The sequence below is a fragment of the Pteropus alecto genome, unplaced genomic scaffold (assembly GCF_000325575.1).
Source record: "Pteropus alecto unplaced genomic scaffold, ASM32557v1 scaffold35, whole genome shotgun sequence".
Classification (NCBI taxonomy): domain Eukaryota; kingdom Metazoa; phylum Chordata; class Mammalia; order Chiroptera; family Pteropodidae; genus Pteropus; species Pteropus alecto.
The window spans coordinates 9648932-9671968 of NW_006437828.1; the positions used below are offsets into that span (position 1 = coordinate 9648932).

The window sequence follows — 23037 nt, forward strand, 5'->3', positions numbered from 1 at the left end:
ACACGTCATTGGTCGGCGCCGGAAAAATCTTTCTGCGTTTGCGACGGATCGCTGGCTGCCTTGGAGGTAGGTTTGACTCGGCGGTGGTAGGTTTGTGTGCGTGACCAGCGATCGCCCCCGCGCATGGCGAGGGATCTAATCGGGCCGGCACTGCCGCCGGGCTTCAAGGCCCTGGGGACAGCGGACGACAAGGAGCGGGACCCCAGCCCCGGTAAGATGCCGCGCGTCCCCTGCTGTCCAGGCCTCCCCGGCCGCCCTTCTCCTGCCCGGCCTCGCTCTTTAAGGCCTGGGAGGACGGAGGAGTGGGGAGTGGGCGCAGGCAACCCAAGCTGACCTTCCTTCCCAAGCCGTAGCAGTGGGGAGAAGGCCTCGGAAGCGAGTCTTAGCCTGACAATCGTTATAATGATGAGGTGTTCCTATTTAGCGCTAAGTGGCCTGGACGCTGTGCCAAACCGTCGCTACGCATTCACTCGTTTAATCCTCCTGGCAACTGTATAAGGTAGAGGTTGTGATTGCTGTCCCCGACAGAAGGTCCAAACCTGTGCAAAAGTTTTACAAGGGTTTAGTCGAGCCAAATTTTCGAGCACATGCCCAGAAGCGAGATCTCAGCGAATTGAGAAAATGTTCTGGAGAATGGCAGTTTTGCAGTTCCTTTTGTGTTTAGAGTTGAAGGAGAAAACCTAAGGAAGGTACATGAAATTCTCTTAAATTAGGGAGGCGGGAGAAGGCAAAGCGGGGCAATCTCTAGGAGAGATTAAAAACAAAATGAAGAAATACATACTTCTTTTACATTGGATACAGGATGATTAGTTAACATTTACAGTACAGAGATGGTATGTGGGGAACAAGGTAACAATGAGAGGTCTGTGGTCTTGTGCTCTGGTGCCTGCGGTTGGGCCTTTGAGGGGTCTAGTAAAGAAAATTGCTCTGACTGTTCAAAGGTGTGTTATCCTAGATGCACGAGAACAATGGACAGGACTCACTTAAGGTAAAGATTGGCCTTTGCTAAGGAAGCTGTAGGCTCGGGACGTGGCTACCCACTATGACCTGCCGGGTTAGGAATTTGTGATCACACCATCCCGTGTGGCTACTTTTGGTCACTAAGCTTGTCAGGCCTGCCATGTGACCCTCCCTGAGCTCGTCAGGTATATTACATAGCCCCTTTTTGGTTCACATTTCCATGTGACAGTGAGGGACACTGAGGTCCGGGCTGTGGCCCAGATCATACACCTAGTAAGTGGTAGAGACCAAATTAGAACAAAGCCGGCCCTTTTACCCTCTGCGTCATACCATCTTTCCACGTCCGGCGCCCCTGGCTCTGGGAGAAGATGCTTTGCTCCCTAGCCCCCGACCTGCCATCTTAGCCTCTCTAGTCTGTCACTGTATCAGATACACACAGCCCAGTGCTCAGATTTTCCAAGTTTCTGTGCAGTTTCTCGATTCTCTAAGTTCCTTCTGGCTTCACTCTGCACTTCTTGCCATATGTGACAAACTCCTACTCCATCCTTAAAGGCCAAACTTAAATGTCACCTCAGTGAAGCCTTCCGGACTCTCGCAAGCATTGTCACTCCCTCCTCTTTACCCACAGTTTTTTTTTTTTTCTATTTAATTACATCACATACTTTTATATATTTTCTAAAGATGCACATGATAGGCCAAACAGTGACCCTAAGCCAACAAAAAAAGGGTAAATAACTTTAAGAATATTTTGGTTAAGAAGAAAATATAGAATTTTCGAAAGCTGTGGCCTTCATATGTCATCACATCGGGAGGCTCACAATACCTGAATGTCTCAAAAGTGAGTTTCAAACCGAGCTCTGAAAGGTGAATACAGTTATTGAGCCTAAGGGGTGAGAGGGAGCTCTGAGACTGAGGGAACGACTTATATGTAGACTTCGGGGTGAGGCGGAACATGGTGGGGTCCAGGAACAGAGAAGATCAGTAACAAACAGAAAGCAGGAGGGCACGTGAGATAGCACCGCTGCCTGAAGGCCCACATTCCAGCAGGAAGGCAAATACGCGGGACCTCAACGACAAGGTTAAGGACGTGGTGGATTTTCAGAGCGGCACACAGCAGCGTGCTCCTGCACACCCCCATCTAGTCACCAGTCCCTCCAAGAGTAACTGCTTTCACGATATCTAACAGTGTTGATCATTTGAGCCTGGTTTTATACTTTCATAAATGGAACCATACAGCATGTATTTTTCTGTGTATAAAGCAATGTTAAGAGCCTTGAAAAAAGGTCTGACATTAGATTTGCATGATCAGCAGACTTCTTTGATCGCCCTGTGGAGAATATACTGGCGACGAGTTGGAGGAAGGACTGTAGTCGATGCAGGGAGTTCAGTGAGCAGGCAGTTGCAGTAACGAAAGTTGACGGTAACTTAGACCAAGGTGGCGACGGCGGAGGTGGGTGTAGTCATTATCTGTTGGTGCGAGTCTGTTGGTGCGACCTTGGCAGCTTTACTCGACACACGTTTCTCACACGGTCTCTGAGTCAGGCATCTGGGAGCAGGTGAGCTGGTGGCTCCAGCTACAGGTCTCTCACGAGGTTATAGACAAAGTGCCATCCAGGGCCGCAGTCATCTGAGGGTTTGACTGCGACTGCAGGAACTTTTTCCAGGTGGCTCACTCACACGCCTGGCAAGTTAGCGCCACCGCTGGCAGGAGGCCTTGATTCTTCCTGCGTAGGCCTCTGTGTGTGTGTGGAGGTGGGGGTGGGGGTCCTTGAGTGCCCTCCTGGCGCGGCACTTGGATGTCCCCAGAGCGAGCAATCCAAGAAAGTAGAAAGTGGAAGCCACCATGTCTTCTGTGACCTAACTGCTAAAGTCACGCACCATCTTTTCCTCGGTATCCTATTGGTTATCTAAGTTGTTCCTATACAGTATCGGAGGAACTAAATAAAGGCCATGGGTGCCAGGAGGCTAAGAGGCATCGGGAGCCGTCCTGAGGCCGGGGACCCCCGAGTCTCGGGGAGACTCGGAAGACTGGAGCACGTGCTTGGTGCGGTCAGCGGTGCGTGGTGGTGCGTGGATGTCGGGAAAGGATGTGGAGGGAGAGAGGGGTGTCCCTGTTGACTTCCATGTTTCTGGGGAAACAGCTGGGTGGGCGGTGATAGCGTTATTGAAACAGCTGGAGGACGGTTAGATTGGGGTAAAAGTAATGGGTAGAGTTATGGACATACTTAGTGTGACATGCTTGGGTGACGTCGTCCAGAGATAATGCAGGAAGGCAGATAGATAGATGTGCGCTTAGTAAGAGTGCTGGGCTGGACATCGAAGTATGTTTATCTATAGGTGATAAGTAAAGCCAGGGGTGTATACGTAATCACTTAGGAAGATAATAGGGTTAAAAAAGAAAGGGGCCCAGGACTGAGCTTTGAGAATCTTTAACAGTTGAAGGTTTAGTAGAAGATGAACTGGTTAAGGAGATGAGGAGCCCAAAGATGGGACAAAAACAAGGGAGCGTAGTGTCTCAGAAGCCAAAGGAAGAGAAAGTGTTCGGGGAGTAAGCAGTAGTCAGATGTGGCTAAGGAATCAGGTAAGATAAAGGCTGAAACGTTCCATTCGATTTAGAAGCAAGGAAATACTGTTCTCGTATGAAGTCAGTACTTACCCAGCATCCTTATTTAGTGATTCCCAATCAGCATCCATATCAGAATCTTCGAGAAGGGATATGGAATTTTTCTAAAATCCTTCTATGTCTCACATAGGCCCCCTCCTTCTGTTCACTCTCCTTTCAGGATTTTGATGTCCACACATCCTGCAAATCGAGACACAAGGAGTGAACCTCACAGGGCTGGACTGTCTCAGTTTTAGCACTAAAAACTCCACACCCCAGGAAGCCCTTTAGTTCCAGGCAAATCAGCACATTTGATCGCCCCATTTCTATTTTCCGTAGCAAGGTACCTCAGATTTGAACGTGTACCCAAATCACCTGGAGAGCTTGTTAAAATGCGGGCTTTGATTCAGAGGCCTGAGTGAGGCCCGGGCGAGGCCCGGGTGAGGCCCGGGCTTCAGCATTCGTAGCCAGCTCCGGATGCCACTGCCGCTGGTCCTGCTAGTGGCAGACAGTGCTGAGGGGGGCCAGTGCACTTTGCCCTCTCCATGCTGGATTGTGATTTCCAGCTGGCCGATTTTCCCCACGAAACCGTGAGTTCCCTGAGGAAAGGGACCGTGTCCGAGGCCTGGAATTTCAGGCACTAGCTCCACTCTGTAGATTCCTTTTGCAGCAGATTTTTTAAGGTAAAAGTTTGAATTTTTAAGTCAGTTTTTTGTGTATCGAGCACTTGTTCTCCGGTCACACGCCAAGGGGGTGTAGGAAAAAAATTTTAGACTAGATCATAGTCCCCAAACTGGCCCTGACTTCTCCCCTGAGCTTTGCCCCGGCGTGCTCCAGTACCACTGGGATTTTCAGTGGGCATGTTGAACTTAAGATGCGAAAAGCCTCTCGAGTCCCCCCTAAACCTCCTTCCCACCTGGCCTTGGCCACATTTGTGGGAGACTCCTCCTGCGTTCCTTTTTTTGCCCTCACTTCTCACATCCAAATCATCAGCAAGTCCTCTTTGCCCTTCCTTCCGAGTGTGTTGTCAATCAGACCATTTTTTGTCAGCTTCATGACTCATCCCCTACTCCCGATCCCCTGTCTGTTGTCCACAAGCAGACACATGGGGTTTTTTAAGGTCATTTAAGTTGCGTCTCTCCGGACTTAAAACCTCTCAGTGACTGCCTGGTGTACTTAAAATCCAAACTCCTTGCCGTAGCCTGTACCAGCATTTATTGAGTGCTTGCTGTATGCCAGGTGCTATGCTAAGTGCCTTGACTGTGTTAACTGATGTAATCTTCACAACAGCCCAACGAGGTTGGAATGATTTTTAACCTCATTTTATAATCAAGATTATAACACAGGAAGGTTAAATAACATCCAGGTCACACAGCTGATAAGTGGCTGAAATTCACGCCCAGAGAATCCGGCTCCAGAGCGTAGTCTGACGCCTTATGCCACCCAGCTTCGTCTCGTCATTTGCTTCCTCTGCTGTCACCACACGGGCCTTTTTCTTTCTCAAGCACATCCAGCTTGTTTTCTCCATGACACTTTTGCGCTAGTTGTTCCTCCTTCTAGAATTTTCTCCCCTCAGACTGTTGCATGGCCACTGTGATCTCATCGTTGAAGTCTCCATACAAACGTTTTCTTCTCAGAGAGGCCTTCCTTGACTGCTGTCTTTAACATTACCCTCCCACATATTCAGTCACCTTTTTAATTCTTTTTTACGTTATTTCTATAGAAATATCTACTCAGAAAGTATTTGTTGGATGGGCGGATGGCTGTTGACTCTTTGTTGAATGTTGTAGATATGTAAGCTCTGAAATCAGACTCCCTTGTTCGTATCCCAGCCCCACCGTTTAGTTATGTGAAGTTGAGCAGGTTACTTTCTGTACCTCAGTTTTCTCATCTGTAAGATGGAAATAATAATCCTTCTGCAGTAAGGTTGTCAGAATTAAATATGTCAACGCGTGTTAATCACATCAGAACTCCAGACGTAGTTTTTTTTATTATATTTAGTTTTTGTTAATATTAATGATAAATGAATAGCATACCTCAGAATCTCTTTGGAAAATCATATTTCTAGGCTCTGCTGTGCCCTGCTGAGTCCCCCCAGCCAGCTGGGTCAGATCGTTGAGGAAATGGCCCACGACTCTTTTTTTTTTTTAATGTATATATTTTGGCGATTCTAATATACATCCAAGCTTGAGAACTATGGAAGTAGAATTTTAACATCACTGCACAGGATCAACTTAGACAATTGTGTCTGTGTCATGTCATACAGTGACATCACGTAATTATAATTTTGCTGAGACGTAAAGTGAGAGCAAGTCGCTCTGTTGAGTGAGCCCAGAAGAAGTGATGATTCTTAGCTCGAAACTAGAATGGATAGTTTTGGGTTTTGATACGTTAGAATATGGAATAGCAAATTTGTTGTTTGGTTAGCTCCATTATGTAAATATCGCCTACCGTGTGTTGTTCGTAAGAAGAAAATGCCATGAAACTGTTTTGGCAGTTGGACCAGCTAAAGTGGCAGCCAATGCAAAAATTGCAAGATGTCAGGGAAATTACATGCTCTGGTTTTATTTATAAGTTTGGGTATTAAAGCTTTTGTGAATCTCCCAGTATACTGTGCAAGACATAGTTTCTAACTTCTTGAAGTTGGAAAGACAAAACCACTGTACACAGAACAGGACCAGATGAAATTAAACTCCGATGAAATGACCAGATGAAATTAAACACGACAGCCAGCCAGCGCTGTGAATTACAGAGAAGAGAGTATGAAGTGTCAACAAGGGGGTCTGTGGAGACCGTGTGGCTAGTTATGACGTACACGAGCATTTTCTTTAGTTGCAGGGCCAGCTCTACCCCCGAATTATAAAAGCAGTAGTTCAGAGTCACCAGACAGTGACGAGGACAGCAGTTCTCTGTGTGAAGAACGAGATCAAGAATCTGAAGACAACGACGCTGGCCCAACTGCAAGGTCAGTCACTTAGACGATAAACCAGGCTTCAAATCCAGTACACATTGGCTGGAACAGCTAGATAGTAAGGGACATCACACCTGCGTTTGTACAGCTCAGGAAGAAGTAATTTCATACGGCATTTCCTTATGTAAAATTCTTTTACAAAGAACTTATTCTAGTGGTACGTAGCTGTGGACCTATGCAGAATTTTGATGAAATTCTTAGAGCTTTTCCTTAAGATATTATTAAAGCAACTAAATATTCTAAATAAACCATAGAATTTATTTTTAAAAATTGTGTGTGCAGTGTTATGTTTTTTAGGTTTAATGAATGATTTCCCTCTAACGTAGCCTTACCACAGGTACATGTAAATAAAACGTTGAATCTTTGTGCATTATTGAGTAGCAGGTTAGTTCTGATTCATTTTAAAGATTATGAGACAGAAATAGCAACATAAAACCCTTCCTGAAATGAGATTAAAAGCCAAAGTCATAAATTTTGCTCAGAAACATCTAGCAAGTAGACTATTATTTGAAACTTCATTGGGTGGAATCTCTAACGCCACAGAATATGTAAAAATTGCTTTATTACTGCTGTAAAGAAGTAACTAATCTAACTATTTTAGGCCAAAAGTAAATTTCAGGAAAAGATAAGTAGAAGTCTTAGTGTGGTGTTCATTTTTTATTTGGCAGCATTAATTCATTGTTTCAGTATTTATGTAACTAGTCGAAGTTACAAATTAAAATTAATTGTTAAAAATTATAATTTGTGAAAAAATTTTTGACATATGCATAAAGTTACACTACTGTGTTTTCAGAAAACAGAGGAGAAATCAAGACGACGATGATGATGATGAAGGGTTCTTTGGACCAGCCCTTCCTCCTGGATTTAAAAAGCAGGATGATTCTCCTCCAAGGTGACAATGTATAATATTTCAGGCCAGTCTTCTAGATATTTCAACTAGTATCTGTTAATTCATTAAAGAGTTTGCTTTATAAACATAAGTTTTTTAACTTATGTTTATAAAGCATTTGAAATCCATATAATAAAAATAATTATTTAAATACTTTTAAATGTCATTGAAATAAAAATAATTATAATAAAAACTCCTATTAAAATAATTGACATGTTTATGACATCTCCATAGTTTATTTAAAAACTACATCTCCTATTCGATACTCACAAAAGTGTTTTGTGGTAGAATATTATCCTTTCCCCTTTTTTTAAACAGATAAGGATGCACACATAGTAAATGATGAACCTGGGGCCTGCAATCCTGGTATTTGAGGTCTAATTCAGACTTTTTCTTAATTATTTATTGATAGAAGAAACAAATCCATATGTCCCACATTAGACAATTTGATGAACTTCTCTGAACCTCAAATTTGTCATCTATTAAAAAGGATGACAACATGTACCTTACAGAATTGTGATGATTGAAATTTCGTATTTGTAGTTGTGTACATATGTGTGTGTATCTTATGGTGCCTGGCACAGGGTAAGCATATAGTAAATATCGATTCCTGTCTTTTGGAATTGTAAAATTTTTAAAAGTTGAATATGAAATTGCATACCCAATTATTGTTTATAATTCATAATACTATATACTAATATGTGAGAACAAGTAAAACAGGCTGTTGTGCATTTTATAGTCAGAGTTTACCCTAATTTTCAGAAATAACAGGGATAGACAATCCGCTGTCTGTTTTAGTATGGCCCCCAAGCTAAGAATGATATTTAAAGGTTTATTTAAAAAACAGACATGCAACAACAGATCCAAATGTGGCCTCAAAGCCTAAAATTTCCTCTCTGGCCCTTTATAGAAAATTTGCCAAAGATATAATATTCCTTTCAAGAAAACAAATTCTGAGACGTAAAGCAGTTTCTTGTATGAGAATTCTTCTTTGTCAATGATAAAATATATGTGTGAAATAAACAGGTGTAGCAGATAGAATCGGCAGAACCCTTTTAAACAGCCATAACGTGCCATGGCTGTGTTCCTTTACTGTATTTTAAGATTTTTATGTACCAGTAATTTTGTCCTCACAGATTCCCTGAAGCCAGAGAATTAATTGAGCTGTAATTGCATTTGTAGGTCTGCTAAAAATTGTCTTCAGAAAGAAACGAGGTAGTACTTCCTTATAAGTTATAAAAGATAGCTAATTTGATCTTTCTAACAATGCCAAACCTCCCTGTTTTTCGTATACAAAACTGTTTTGGCTCCGAGAAGTTTTATGAACCAAGACCAGGGGGTCACAAAGTGTCTCGGGTCAGAACCCAGACCTCCGACGCTCAGTGCCGTTTTCCTCTGCCGGGGAGCCTGTCTCTGAGGCTCTAACTGAACACAGTGCAATCAGGAAAATTCAGCTTAGCACTGCACTGTCATCTCGGCTGGTACTATTGGCACAGTGCCATCTCGGGACAAAACACTGGAACGAGAGGAAAGATGAAGAAACTTAAAAGTATGACAGAGAGAGACGATACCTTATTTTTCCTCTACGCAAGTAAGCCTTTCTCTTTTTAAGACCCAGATTTAGGCTGTTCTGCCTTTTGACTGACAGCGGTTCCCTTAGAACGCGGAGTAGGACAGCTTGAAAGCAAGTGAACTTCTCATCGAGTAGACCAGGCTTCCGGCTCCAACTCTACCATTTTAATGTGTTGTCCTTGAGCATTATTTCGCCCACCTAGAAAGTGGAGTGACTTATACCGGGCAGGGTCATTTTAGTTCCTTAACACGGAAAGGCACACGCGGCGACGTGGTTATTAGCACAGCACCCCTTTCTGTGGGTCTCAGATAAACTGTTGTCATTCCTGTCCACTTCGGTGTCATTGCTGGATTACCAGTGAAGACAGCTTAGATTTTTATACCACCTTGGCACATATAATCATAAATTGCTGGCATCTGTTGTATGGATGTGCCGTGTACGTCCATAGGACTCAATTTATACTGAGTAGTTCTGGCTGTAATTATAATTTTCAGTGGACAGTGAGTGTCAAAATGGAAAGCCAAGGCACAAAATAGGAAAACATCTTCATGGGCTTCAGTCCATAATGAGAACTTTTTTTAAAAAAATTATGAGTTTTCTTTAACAGTTTTCTTAGGAAGTGGGAGAAATACTGGTTTAGTGTCTAATCATTGACTAACAAATAGTAAAAATGCAGAAATTAGATTTTTTTAAGCTATTAAGTGGGAAAATACTAGCTTTTAGCATAAAAATAATATGTTAAATAAAATTCTCATTTTCAAGGTTTGTCATTGTCTGGCTTTTTATTGTTTTTGTGAACTTTGAAAACTGCTTTTAAAAGTCAGAGAAAACGATATTGGTACGTTTTATTTTACAGGCCTATCATAGGTCCTGCATTACCACCTGGTTTTATGAAATCTACACAGAAAAGTGACAAAGGCAGAGATGTTCCAGGACAACAAGCATCATCGTGTCTCAGCTCTGAGGTTTGGAAATTTTTCGAGCAAAGAATAAGATGTAACAAACTCAAGACTTTACATAGTAATAACCGCAGTCATTTGACTCGGATGTTATGTAAGGCATAGTCACATTCAGATGAATTTGGGATTGTAGCACAGGTGGATGAAATCAAAGGCTTGTCATAGAACCGAGATGCTGTTAGAAAAATAACATGTATTGTTGGTGGAGTATCACCTACTCACGCTTCTGATCCTTGAAAGGAAGCTTAAAATGCTAGACAATAGAACATGATGAAAAGTTTGAGAAACCTATGTGATCTGACCCATAACAGAAAAACCTGAGGAATCTTTTAATAATAATCTTTATGTTGAAATTAACACTCTCTTGCCTGTCTCTGGTACTGTATATAACAAAGGCACTGGTAGATAAGTAATTTTATGAAAAGATAGATTGAATGATTTTGAAGTCAAGTGTGAAGGCTGTTTTCTTGTTAGAGGCCAGGTCTTCAGCAGTAGCTGAGATTTATACAGTGCTTTATCATTGGTAATGCATTTTCCTCATATGTGGATATCATCTTTACCTCCTCGATGGCCTTATGAAGTGCGTGTGATCTACTTAACATCTTACAGATGCTAAAACCCAAAGAAACGAGGTAGCTTACCCAGGATCGCAGTTCATACTTATGAAAGCCAAGGCTTAAACCCAGTTCTTAAGACTTCAAAGCACCTGTTCATTCTGTTATTCCGCATAGCTTCCTGTGTCTGTGTCGCCGCTGAGACTTCCACAGCTGTTATTAAAGGACACGTAATGCAGTGGTTAATGAAGGTCGTGCATTCAGAGTCATTAATGCGTTCTTTCAGCAGTATTTATAAAGCTCCTCCAGTGTGTCAGGCATATAGTCACAGAAATGAATCCGTCAACAAGCTCTGTTGTTCCTAACTCCAGAAGACATCCGGGACCCAGCCACTTTTGCTTCCGTCCTGGTCCAAGGCAGCGCATACGTCACCACATTAGTGGCCTCCACGCTTCAGCCTTGTTCCTCCGCTCCTGCTTCTCCCCACAGCAGCTGGGGAGGCCTGGGCGAAGGAAGTCAGACCGCGTCACTCACACCCGAAACCATCAGTGGCTTCTCTCTCTGCTTGAAGCCACAGCCCTCCAGGGCCCTCTGCAGGCTGGCCTCTGGTACCGCCCTGGTTCTCTCTTACTTCACGTGACCATGTGACCACCTTGTGCCCCTTGCTGAACCTCCTCAGCGACGCCAGGCTCCTGCCCCTGAGCATTTGTACCTGCTCCATCTCTTCATGAGGGTCTTCCCTAGTTGTCTGCCTGGCTCGCCTCCTAGGCCTTCAGCTTTTTGCTGGAGGGTCACCTCGGCGAGGTACTTTCTGACCTCCTAACTTAAAATCGCTAACTGCTCTTCCCTTGACTCCTGTCCCCTTCCCTCCTTCCATGTTTTTCCGTAGCATTTGCCACTTCCTAAGATGCCGTATATTTTACTGCTTCCGTTCGTTTTTATTGACTCTCCCCACAAGAATGCGAGTCCACCCAGAGGCTTCCGTCTCACCTCCAGTGCACAGTGACAGTATTTGTCGAGTGAGTAAGTCAGGCTCAGCCCCTGCCCTCATCTCACAGCGTGGAGGGGAATACGTCCATCAAACAGATACTTTCTAATATCCCGAGTGATTCAGAGATGAGACAAAAACGTAGTGGAGCCGTGACAGAAAAAATCTAAACTAATCTGAAGAAGCGAGAAAAAGTCTTTTTCTCTGAGAAAATGTCTAAACTGAAGATGGACGAGTTGGAGCTAGCTTAGCAAAAGGGGCAGGACAGATTGTTCTAGAGAGTACAGGTAGCTTATTTGAAGGCAAAAAATGCGGAGAGGAAGAAAGTTAGGGTTAAAGAAATCTAGTATGGTTAGCGTGGAGAAGATGAGAAGAAGGGTTAGAGAGAAAGGGAGGGGCAGGCAGGAGCCACCGACGTGTCGAATCCTGACTGAGCTTAGTTTCATTACCAGTAGCACACAGGTGGTTGTAGAATTGTCGTAAGCGTCAATGAGAACCAGGTATTCCGTTTATAATAACTCTCATTATTATTATCATTCTTACCACCGCCAGTATTGATGCCATGAGAGTAACTTTGTAGAATGTATGCCCAGTGTAAGGAATCCTTTCTGACAAGGTTGTTGAATACAGGAATGCATTACCCCAGGAAGGACTTCAGCAGCAGGGAAGGCTGAGGTCACACGGTCCAGGAGGCCTTCCCTGGAGGAATGCTGGGGGAAATAAGCAACAAAGCTAATACACAGCCAGACTTAAAAGAAAGAAAGGGAAATCCACAGGTGCTAATAGCATTGGGAGAATTCAAAGCCAGAATAGTAAACACGAGTTAGCAGGAGGGCCAGCAGTTTGGAGAGCAGCCATGATCCCTAGAGGGCCCGGCATGGCTCCACTCCCTGGGGAGGAGGAGGGTGAGTGGATCCCACCGAACGGAACCCACAGCCTAGAAGCTCTGCTCGTCTGCAGAGGGAGGGTTAGAGACGTAGCCCACTGTCCTCTGGAAAGTGTGCTTCGGTCTTGAGCCTTTTCACGCTGTTTGTAACCTACTTTCAAACGATTCACAAAAAGTGCATGTTGTCTGACTGCCTCACCGAGAGGGGCAGGGGCTGGGAGGAAGATAAACGTGGTAAACGTTATCAGTTGAGGAATTTGGGTGAGGATGCGTGGGTGTTGGTTGTACTCGTCTTGGCACTACGTTTTTGAAAATAAAGATATTTAAAGATGTAGCATAATTCGATTTTATTTGAAGTTGGAACTTGTCCTAACTCACCTAGACAGCAGATGGGTAGTTTATGGAAGTCCCTAGGTGGTATCCATCCTACGTTCTCCAGCTTCCTGGAGCAAAAGCGGGGGGCGGGGGAGATGGCACCACATGATACCTGTGGAAGGCACTCTTGGTTGTGAACTCTCTGCTTTGTAATTTCCCTTTCAACTTTGTTCAGAAGACACCGCTTTTTCTGTTTTCATATTTTCCTTTCTCAAGGAGAGGTTTCTCTTGGTTTTTCTTTCACAACATGTACCCCCATATTAGGATCGACATAGTGACACTAATGTTTAACATTTGTTGAGCACTTGCCACAAACTAGACACTGCAGAGCACAACAACTGATGTTTGTATGACTTGATTATCTTTGCGTAACCTTGTAAACTTAATCCAAACAACGATCCTGAAAGATGTGTCAGCTAGAATGCTTTTAGCTGCAAATAACAGAGAATCCAACTCAAAAGAGAACTTTGTCTTAACCTACTTAGCAAATGAGTTGTTTCTGTAATTTCCCAGTTGCCATATAATTTATATTCCCAAAATAAGGAAAATGGTTTCATACATAATAGGTCTAGAGGTAGGGTCATCCCAGGGTTCATTAGTTCAACAGCTTAATGAGATCACCCAGGGCTCCAGTATGTTCCATCTTCTCTGTCACCCACAATATGTTCATTCCTCTTAGGCTGACCCCTTCATTCTGCCCAGAAGCCTGCTGAAGTTCTAAGATCCACGTGCACATGGCAGTGTCCACACAGAAGGAGAAGGGTCCCTGTCCTGTGCCCCTTGCTTAGTGGTCAGAAAACCTTCCTGGGTCCTGTAGGCCTCTTCCCACGTTTCTTTGGCCAAATGGGATCATAAGCGCCTGCCTAAGCCAACCTGTTGGTCAGTAGGAATGAGACCAAAGCGTTTGGCTTAGAAAAATCAAGATTTCCCCCCGGAGTTAGAGCAGGTCCCAGTTTCCGGAGACGAGCTTGGCTCCAGAGAGGACGAACGAAGCAGCGTCCTCTTAGCAGTAGAGCAGTTGCTGGTCGGAGCTGCTGCGGCCCCATCTAGATGTGAAAACGAGGCCTAGGAAGGGTAAATAACAAGCCCGAAGTCGGGGCTAGTACAGCGGTAGATCGAGGCTTTGAAACTCGGTCGCCTCTGCCACCCAAGCTGTAAACCGGTAGGGTAAGTAATTTCCACTGTATTTCTGGATAAAATAACTCTCCTTTTTATTTGGGGAAAAAACCTCATCCGGGACACCAAAGTGGTTTAATACTTAGATCGATTTAGGTTTATGACTTCGGTTTCTCATTATCTGTTCAGTGTGCTGGACCTGATATTCTGCCCCTCCCTCCATCCAGCCAATTACTTTGTCTCCCAACATCCTAAGTGATTTTTATTTCTAAAAATCTCAGGCATCATCGTACCAAGACATGCTGAACTTTACCTTTATAAAATCATCTCCTGGTAGGTGCAAGTAAAAATACCCTTAGCTTATCCCATCATCTTAAACTTCAGTACCGTCCCACTAGCTGACATCGAGTCTCTTACAGTTTTAAAAGTTCATTATATCTTTTACATCTGCTCATTTACGTCACCAACTGTTATATTCCTAGGGGGTTATGAATCTGCTTAAGATAATGTGTGTGACATCGAAGGGTTTACTGTTGTGCAGATAAGCTATAGATAGTTGAAGTTAAGTCATTAACAGTTGAAAGGAAGAAAATAGAGGGCCTGCTCTGGTGTAAGTAGAAACAATACTAGCCTCGATCTTAGAATACTTGAGTCTTAGACACTATTTCTATAACCTTGAACAGGGTGTTTAACCTTTTGAAATATTAACCTAGTTTTCTTGAAAAAGAAAACAAATTATAATGACATTTCATAGTTTTGTTACAAGGATCAAATTAAGCATCGTGTACCACAGTCCATAGTTATTGAGAGAGAGTGTGTCTGAGTGATATAGAGTAAGCCACAGAACAATACATAATTATCTAATTACTTGTACCAATAGTAATCACTTCGTAAGGGTTCAGGAAGAAACAACAGCTAGAAAGTTGCCTTGGAGTGGTTAGCGGGGAAGGTGTAAACAATACAGATGAATTCCTAGAAAAGTAAGAGAAGAAGCTGCCTGTCAGAGCTGGAGGACAAACGTGTTTTATGATTCATCTTCGGGTCTTATTTTTGAGGGCAAGGGCTGCTTTAAACCCTACTGTATATAGCATCTAACCCAGAGTCTTCCATGAAAACCCTTTATTGCAATGACTTATTAAGAATAAATTGGATTCAGCTGTTACGGTACTGTTACATCTTTGGGATAAGTGGGGTATTTTGGGGACCAAATGAACTCATTCGGGTTAGTGTTTGTGAGGTACAGCACAGCGTTCCTATGTCAGTGGACTGTACTGAGCCTTGGAGACTAACACAGCTTTCAGGAGTGTCTCACTGTGTGCGTCTTACGCCAGAGAGCTTTGGCATGAGCAGATGCTTTCAACTTGTATCCTCTCTGACCAATTGATGATAATTACTACAGTGTCATGTTGAGAAGAATCGTCAAGTCACATCTTTAGCCATCAAGAAGCGATCTGAAATAATTTAATGAGGTCTGCCATGGACATAGGAGAGGTGGGACAATCCACATGCCACGGGTTTGTCACCTCTGTACCGTGCACTTCAGAAAGACACAGAAAAGGTCCTCGATACTCAGTGATTAGCCTGCAGTACGGTGTTTGCCTTTTTGTTTTATTGTCTCTAGGCAGTCAATTTCAGTTAAATTTTAGGTGATTTAGGATCATTTTCCGTCTCCCGTAGCTCTGATCTTGATTTAAGGGAATGTCTTGTTTAAAAAGGAGACAGATAGCAGTGAAGATGAGGCCATCGTCGGACCGATGCCCGCAGAAGGACCCGTGAGCTACAGTGTGACGACAGAGTTTGAAAAACGGGCCCAGAGAATGAAAGAAAAACTGACAAAAGGAGATGACGTAAGTTACAAATATACTTTACTCTGAGAAATTTACCACACTGAAAACCTAAATTTAAAAAATGGACCTTTAAAAAATACGTGTCTGTATGTATGTATCTATGTTTGTACGTATAAAGAAAATTTGGGAGCTGTGTCACCCAGAAGCCATCGAAGGAAAAGACTGGCAAATCTGCCCCCTGAAAAAGTTTTGTATGGCAAAAGTCAAAAGAACAGTAAATTAGATGAAGGTATTTGTAACACATATCACAAAAACATCAATTTTGTTCTGTTGTTTCTTTTAAAGTCTGTTGTTAAACGTTTAATCTTCGATTGAGAAACATATCCACTTACACAGTACTTTACACACACATAAAAACTCTTTCCAGGCTGCTTTGTTAAAAATTTTTGTTTCCCTGAAAGGATTCATCCAAACCGATCGCAAGGGAGTCGTGGATGACCGAGCTTCCTCCAGAGTTGAAAGACTTTGGTCTTGGGCCCAGGACTTTTAAGAGAAGAGCCGACGACAGATCTGGAGATCGTTCGGTCTGGACAGATACCCCAGCGGACAGGGAAAGGAAAGCTAAGGTGAGGGGTCGTTCGTGCGTTTCTGTCGGTGTCGGCTCTGTTTTGAAAAGACATGAAGCAATGTTATTTAAGGATGCTGTTTTTTAAATTACAGTTCCAAAGGGAAAGTTCAGATTTCCCCTTGAAAGAAAGTGAGGAGGAGGGAAAGCGACAGCAGTTGCTTACCGTTTCCCGATAAATTGTCTCTCTTAAACCTCGAGAAACCCCGAGACGTGAGTTTATTGACCTCAGTTTACAGGAGAAACTCACGTGTATGAGGTCAATTGTTCCGCACTTACAGTACCCATAAATGACGAATAGTGATTCCTTTCTAGACCTTTCTAGCTCCTGGTCCTTACACAGCATCACACTATCTCCAGGGTAGTGTATCTTTTAAAATATCTTGGAGAAAAAAAAAAAAGGCACAGATCACCCTAGATGGTTAAATGATACATAGAGACTCTCAGGTGCACTAAGCTTCCTGTTACTGTTAGGACAGGCAAGGGGCACTGTCATGCACAGCGCTAATAGAGTATGACCTCACTGGTATGTGGAATCTAATCTCAGAACAGCCAGCTCATGGATGTAGGGAGCAGATTGGCGGTTGCCTGAGGCGTGTGCGGTGGGGTGGGCAAAATAGATGAAGGGCGTCAAAAGGTACAAATCTCCAGTTATTAACTGATTAAGTTCTAGGGATGTACATCATGGCAACAGTAGTGAATGATACTATATTGCATATTTGAAAGTAGCTAGGATACTAGATCCTGAAAGTTCTCATCACAAGGGGAAGAAAATATGTAATTACGTATGGTGACAGATGTTAGCTAGACTTATTGTGGTGATCATTTTACAATATATACAAATACTGAATCATTACATCGTATACCTGAAACTAATATAATGTTATGTTACTTACATCTCAATAAAAAAGCACTTTCATGAATACATTAATGTACAAAATACCCAAAGAAGTTTGCATAAAATACATTTTTTTAGATTTTCTTTTCTTGACTCTTTTTTGTTTATTGTGAAATATTCCATTGTAAATTAAGCTGAACCAATGTCCCCAGCACTGCTTCTTAAATTTACTCCATCCAAAGGTTTTAATTTCCGTATGTATTCTCATTCAAATCTTAAATACTTGACTAATTGGCGCCTTATGATTATAGCTTTCTCAGTTCTGACTTAAGCAGCTGCGCACTTACTCAGTCCCCTGATAACTAGATCTAGTTTTTTGTTGATTCCTTGCAGTTTTCTGCATAGCCAGTTGTGTCATCTGTGAATCAAGATAGTTTTATTTCTTCTTTTCCAATCTCTACACATTTTATTTCTTTGTCTTAATTTGTTCCCTCAAGAGTGATTTTCCAAGTTTTGAGAACGTAATACAGAATTTCTTTTTTAAGCCTTATTTTCTCTTCTACATTTCATTATTGTCAGACTCATCTCTGAGTTCGAGACATAGGTGATACAGGTGATTCTTCTATTGGTTGAATAGAATTGGAGTTTTTTTTTTTTCTTTCTTTTTTGCAGGAAAATGTTGAAACACTAACAGATCTCTTAGCAAGTATATTAACATTTTCAGTTCTTTCTAGTGAGAAGAGATTCAATAAGCCTGGCTTAGTTTAGACTGTACTCAATTTGAGTAAAATAATAGTTTTTCTTTTTTATCTTCTTTTAATTATGAAGTTCTGTAATATGTCATCTGTATTCATTCCTCAGGAGACACAAGAAGCAAGGAAGTCATTCAGTAAGAAGGACGAAGAACATATATTGTCAGGAAGGGAAAAGAGATTGGCCGAGCAGGTATCTTCATACAATGTAAGTCAGAGAAGAAAATACATGACCTTTTTTTTCCCTGTCCTTTAATGCTCTTCATTTTTCTTTTGTTTTTTTGTTTGTTTGTTTGTTTCTTTCACGTGTCTACTCTTTCTCTCAGTCTTTTTCTATACATTTGTCCTGAAAAATATTCAACTCTGTCTTGTACGTATGTTTATATAAAATCTTTTTGAGGGCTTTTTAATGCACCTCATGTAATGTTTTCAGTTTGTTTTTGTTTTTATTTTTGTTTTTTTACTTAAGTCATATATCAGGAATTTAACTCCTAGAGATCAGTAGATCTGATCAGGAAGTAAGGACCCTACTAACTCCTACAGAACCTCAATTCATACATTTTTAAATTACAAGCAGATCTGGAGTGTGATGTAAAGATTTAAATATGGGAGAAAAAACGTTTTTAAAATAGGGTTCGATCCAAATCTATAAACCGAATAGTCAGTGTTCATTGGACACGTCATCATTTTGTTCTGCTGTCTCACGCATGCTCTTGGTTTGTGCTGATTTTGATGCGTCGTGCGATGTGCTTTTCATTGTGGTCCATTAGACATTTGTTTCTTCTCTGTCTTGCTCTTGTCTGTGTGTGTAGCATGTAGTTAGTAGAAGATTCGTTTTGGTTGAATTGAATTAGCCTTTGATAAATGTTTTCTTCGTCGATGTTGTCTTGGATTTGGAAAAGCCTATTGGGGTTTGTAAATAGCCCACCTTAATGTTCACCCTTAATATTTAACTGTTTTGTTTCATTATCATATTCTGTCAGTCAGCTATACAAGCTAAGATTTTTATGTTACTCTTTTGCTTTCCTTAGGAATCAAAAAGATCAGAATCTCTTATGGACATTCATCACAAAAAATTAAAGAATAAGGCTGCTGATGAGAAAAATAAGCCCCAGGAAAGAACACCATTTGACCGTGATAAGGACCTCAAGGTTAATCGGTTTGATGAAGCTCAGAAAAAGGCCCTGATAAAGAAATCTAGAGAACTAAACAGCAGATTTTCACATGGCAAAGGCAGTATGTTTTTATAAGTAAGTATATTTCAGTGAGGTATAATTTCATACTGATAAATTTGAACTTTTCTAAAAATAAATTTTTTCTATAACGTGCAAAACTCTATTTCCTTTTATAATAAAGTAGATTATAAACCTGTAAATCTTTTTATAAGTAATCGATGATTTTTGAAAATTCAGCCTCTGTGGGCTAAAAAATGGGTTTACAGAAAAATAGCCTTGTCCTCAACCTAACAAGGCATTGCTATTAAAAACGCTAAAATAAAAGTTTCAGTTTTTGAGAAATGGTCAAGGAAAGTGTGATTTAAAAGTCGAGTAACATGCTTTATTAAAGGATGAAGGAGGGGCGTTGGCTGGTAGTCTTTGTGTTAAGCAAGATCACAATTAGAAAACGGTCATTGCTTTGAAAGACGCCCTGTAATTCAGGTTCAGAACCATTACATCATTCATTTATTGCCCAAACTGACAAGGATTCATAATGGTGATTAAGGAATTACATAAAAACTAAGGCTGCTTCTTAAAAGCTTTATGATTTTTTAATTGTATGAAAGTTACATCAATATTAAAATGTGGCTTTAGGGAAATCACTGTTAAAGTTGGAATCGTCTTCCAACTCACTGGCTGTTCTTATTCTTACTTAGGAGGATTTCCCTGCGCAGTGAAGAAAAGCCGAAGAATGTTCTTTCACCTGTCTGTCTACCTCTATTCCTTTGTTTTGAGTTTCTTAAGATTAGAGATTACTTTAGTCTCAAAGACCATACAAACTTACCTTGTTCTGTGTGTCCTTTAAAGTCACGTGGAAACAGAAAATCAGTGTTTTTTGTGTAGAATAGAAATTTATGTATCTTTGGCTTCTGGGAAAGTGTGGGCTTTTCTTCAAATAATTATTTTGAGGATTTCCCACCCTCCCCACCCCCCATTCCCACACCCTTATTTTTGTGGTGTCTCACAAACACCATCTCAGATCTGGTCAGGACGGTCCGCTGAATGTCAACCACAGCCCGGACTCAGATATTACTAACCTGCTATGGAGTAAGTGTGTCGGGTCTCAGCAGTTAACCCATGAATTTGAAATTTCTGGGTATTCCCTCTAAACTCCAGCCAGTGAATACGCATTTACTTGAAAATCGAAGGCATGGAGGCATTGACATTTTTTATTAACAGTTTGCTCGTTTAGGCATTCGGGGCATTTTATTTGTTGTTTGGGTTTTTTGTTTTGTTTTTTGTCAGAAAGAGGGATCTCTGTGTTATCTCATGTGCTGAGGGGAAACTGTTTCGTGGTTTTCAACTTTACTATGTGTTTCTAAGAGAGGCCATCTGGGGGGACGAGGTGCCGTTAACCTGTCAGCAGTGTGACGTCTAAGACTCGGCTCCGTGACCTCAACCAAAGCTTTCTGAGTCTTTAAACTTGCTTTACCCTGGTCTTACTCTACCGATTTATATCAACAGATACTAGCTAATTTATTGGGCACAGATCTTTTATATCAATCACGAATAACCATTTTTTAAAAAATGAAACTGTAATCATAACCATCCTAATAAGATCATTATAAGTTTGAAATCATATAAGTACTGCCTCTTCAGATGTTAAATAGAAAGTTCTAAATAGTTAAAGCCTAAAATCAAAATCTAGTAGTTTTATTTTCTCGCAGATTAATACTAATCGTCTGCTAGTTCTGTGTTCTAGTTTTGATGATGCCCAAGGTTTTAATGGGAAAAGTTTCTGATTCCCGGTTCATTTAAGTTTTATAAAAAATCGTATAAACTGTTCAGATAGTGATACAAATTTTTCTCCTTCTAATCATAGCAGTACAATGATATTTTCCATAACAGGTGTAAACAGCAGCTTACTCAAGGAGCGTTGCTATTAAAAAGATGAATTATTCTCCTAAGAAATTCATGAAAAGGCTCTTGTCTAAGCGGAATTGCACGGAGCTACCTTTTGACTAAAGATGTCATTTTCAGTGAGTGATACTTTCTGAACACAAAACTTTATGCAAGCACATCCATTGCTTTCATTTAATTTTGTTATAATTTTTTCCCCAGTGAAAGGAAGAAATGTTTTCTAGTTCTTCACCCTTCTATAAATCCCTAACATATATCTTTGGGAAATTCGATATTTTTTAAAATACCAGGGTCATCTTTGGCTACTTATTTTTGCTTTGCTTTCTTAAGAGGAGAAGGATATTTCTGCATGACTTGCTTTTTCCTCCCTCACCCTCGCCGTGTCCATGAACTTAGCAAAAGGGAGAAAAAGAAAAAAGCCTCTTCTTCTGCTTAATATTTCTGCAAGTTATCACCTTGCAGCCTCGGATATAATGCTTTTTCGTGCCACTCCGAGGCCAGTTCTGATAGCGTAAGGCCAGACCAGAGATTTTTTGCCCGTGGAGAGCCTAAACCCGTACAAAAACACTGGCAGGACAGGAACCAGAATGGATGGAATGGCGCCCCTTTCACCCGTCTCCTCTTCCAGGCTGCGAAGACCCGAGTAAATCAGGTCTCCTCTTCATCCGGCAGAAAGTCGAGGTTCTTTTCCAATGAGAACTTTTTAATGTCCCGAACTTCTTAGCCAAGTTCTGTAGAACTGTGACCTCTTTTGAAACTTAAAAACGAAGTAAAAGAGCGACTCTTAAGTTCAGAAAGCGGAGCGGCCGCTTGAACGTTTTTTGCCGTTGAAGGCGACATTTAAATTCATTGCACCTGAAATCATGTGACCTTGGCCACTTCTCTAAATCGTCATCTGAGAGAGATTTATACGCTCCAAATTTACCACATTCCTGGTAAATAAATGCTGGCTTTAGTAAGTGGGGGAATTGGAAGGGGGAACAAAAGGGGAGAGATGGTCGCTAAATCCGTAGGAAGACTGCTTTATCAGACAGATCCTTTTGATATTGGGCAAAACATCGTAAATTCAGCCCTGCTCTCCATAAAAGCCACAGTCTTACTAAGAGTGTTAAACCTTATTTGGATGTGGCAACCACTTGACTTTTAGTCGCTTGAACATTTAATGGTTCTTTGAATTAACTGTGTTTTTTTTAGAAGTGAGGTTAAGATTTACAAAGTATTGAGGCTTACATGCTCCAGAAGAGATTAACGGTTATTCTGTAAATGATTTGATCCCAGAACGTTCTGGCACTTTTTGTTTCTCATATAGGGCATATAATGTTAACATTATTCATCAGAAATGTATGGTGATGAGAAGCGGTTTTTAGACTATTTACAAGGGCCCTTCTCACTTCTCTTTTCACTGTTTCCATGGTAATGGCGGGGAAAGCTTAGGTGTGTAACTCTGGTGAGTTCTACGCCCAGAGGAAGAGTTAACATGGAGGGAAGTGGCTAGAGATAGTGCCCATGTAACGTCACAGCCGAATCTTCTATTTCAGAATATTAATTTATTTTACTTTGACTTGTGACACCATCGTGTGATTTCAGTGCAGTTACGAAAGGTCATGCATTTTCTATTACAGGAGAGGTATATTTTTTGTGGCTTAAAAAATTAACCGCGACTGTGGCATGTGCAGAATTCAAAAGCGATACACTGCACTTGCAGACTTTTCATTATGAACTTGACAATTAAAAGACTTTTTAGAAAAGAAGAATTCCCTGAGCTGTCATTTTTTTACGTATAAAATAAAGTTTCATCTCTATCTGAGAAGTTCTGGGCTTTTATATTTGTTTTGTTTGTTTTAATGTTCTTAGCTTATCTGAAGCAGGCAAGATCAGTAAAGAGAATATCCTAGAAAGACTTATTCTAACCAACCAGATTGTTCTGGGCCGTTGCGGAAAAAAAAAAAAGTCTCTCAGCCCAGCCCCCTTGCCAGGTTTTCATTATCCAGCATCACTACAGATGTTAACTATTTATTTGGAAATGCGAGGCTGACAAAGCGGAAGTGCCATGAAGGGCCCTGGGGGACAGAGGGGCTGGCGCTG

General features: G+C 41.5%; 1 protein-coding gene across 1 annotated transcript; it reads left to right on the forward strand.

Annotated features, from left to right (window-relative positions):
- The first annotated feature begins 24 nt into the window (after positions 1-24).
- On the forward strand, positions 25-22762 carry GPALPP1 (GPALPP motifs containing 1). The gene is made up of 9 exons (XM_006914959.3): positions 25-211; positions 6395-6527; positions 7327-7425; positions 9852-9960; positions 15589-15720; positions 16122-16286; positions 17985-18083; positions 18907-19125; positions 19749-22762. Exons 1-8 carry the CDS (start codon positions 124-126, stop codon positions 19123-19125), a joined length of 1044 nt encoding a protein of 347 aa, XP_006915021.1. The 5' UTR covers positions 25-123; the 3' UTR covers positions 19749-22762.
- The last annotated feature ends 275 nt before the right edge of the window (positions 22763-23037 follow it).

Bases quoted from the DNA above. Each gene is read 5' to 3' on its own strand.
- GPALPP1 (XM_006914959.3), top strand. From the start codon at position 124: ATGGCGAGGGATCTAATCGGGCCGGCACTGCCGCCGGGCTTCAAGGCC. The intron at 16,287-17,984 runs GTGAGGGGTCGT...TTCATTCCTCAG, and splicing joins ACAGGGAAAGGAAAGCTAAG to GAGACACAAGAAGCAAGGAA. The intron at 18,084-18,906 runs GTAAGTCAGAGA...TGCTTTCCTTAG, and splicing joins AGCAGGTATCTTCATACAAT to GAATCAAAAAGATCAGAATC.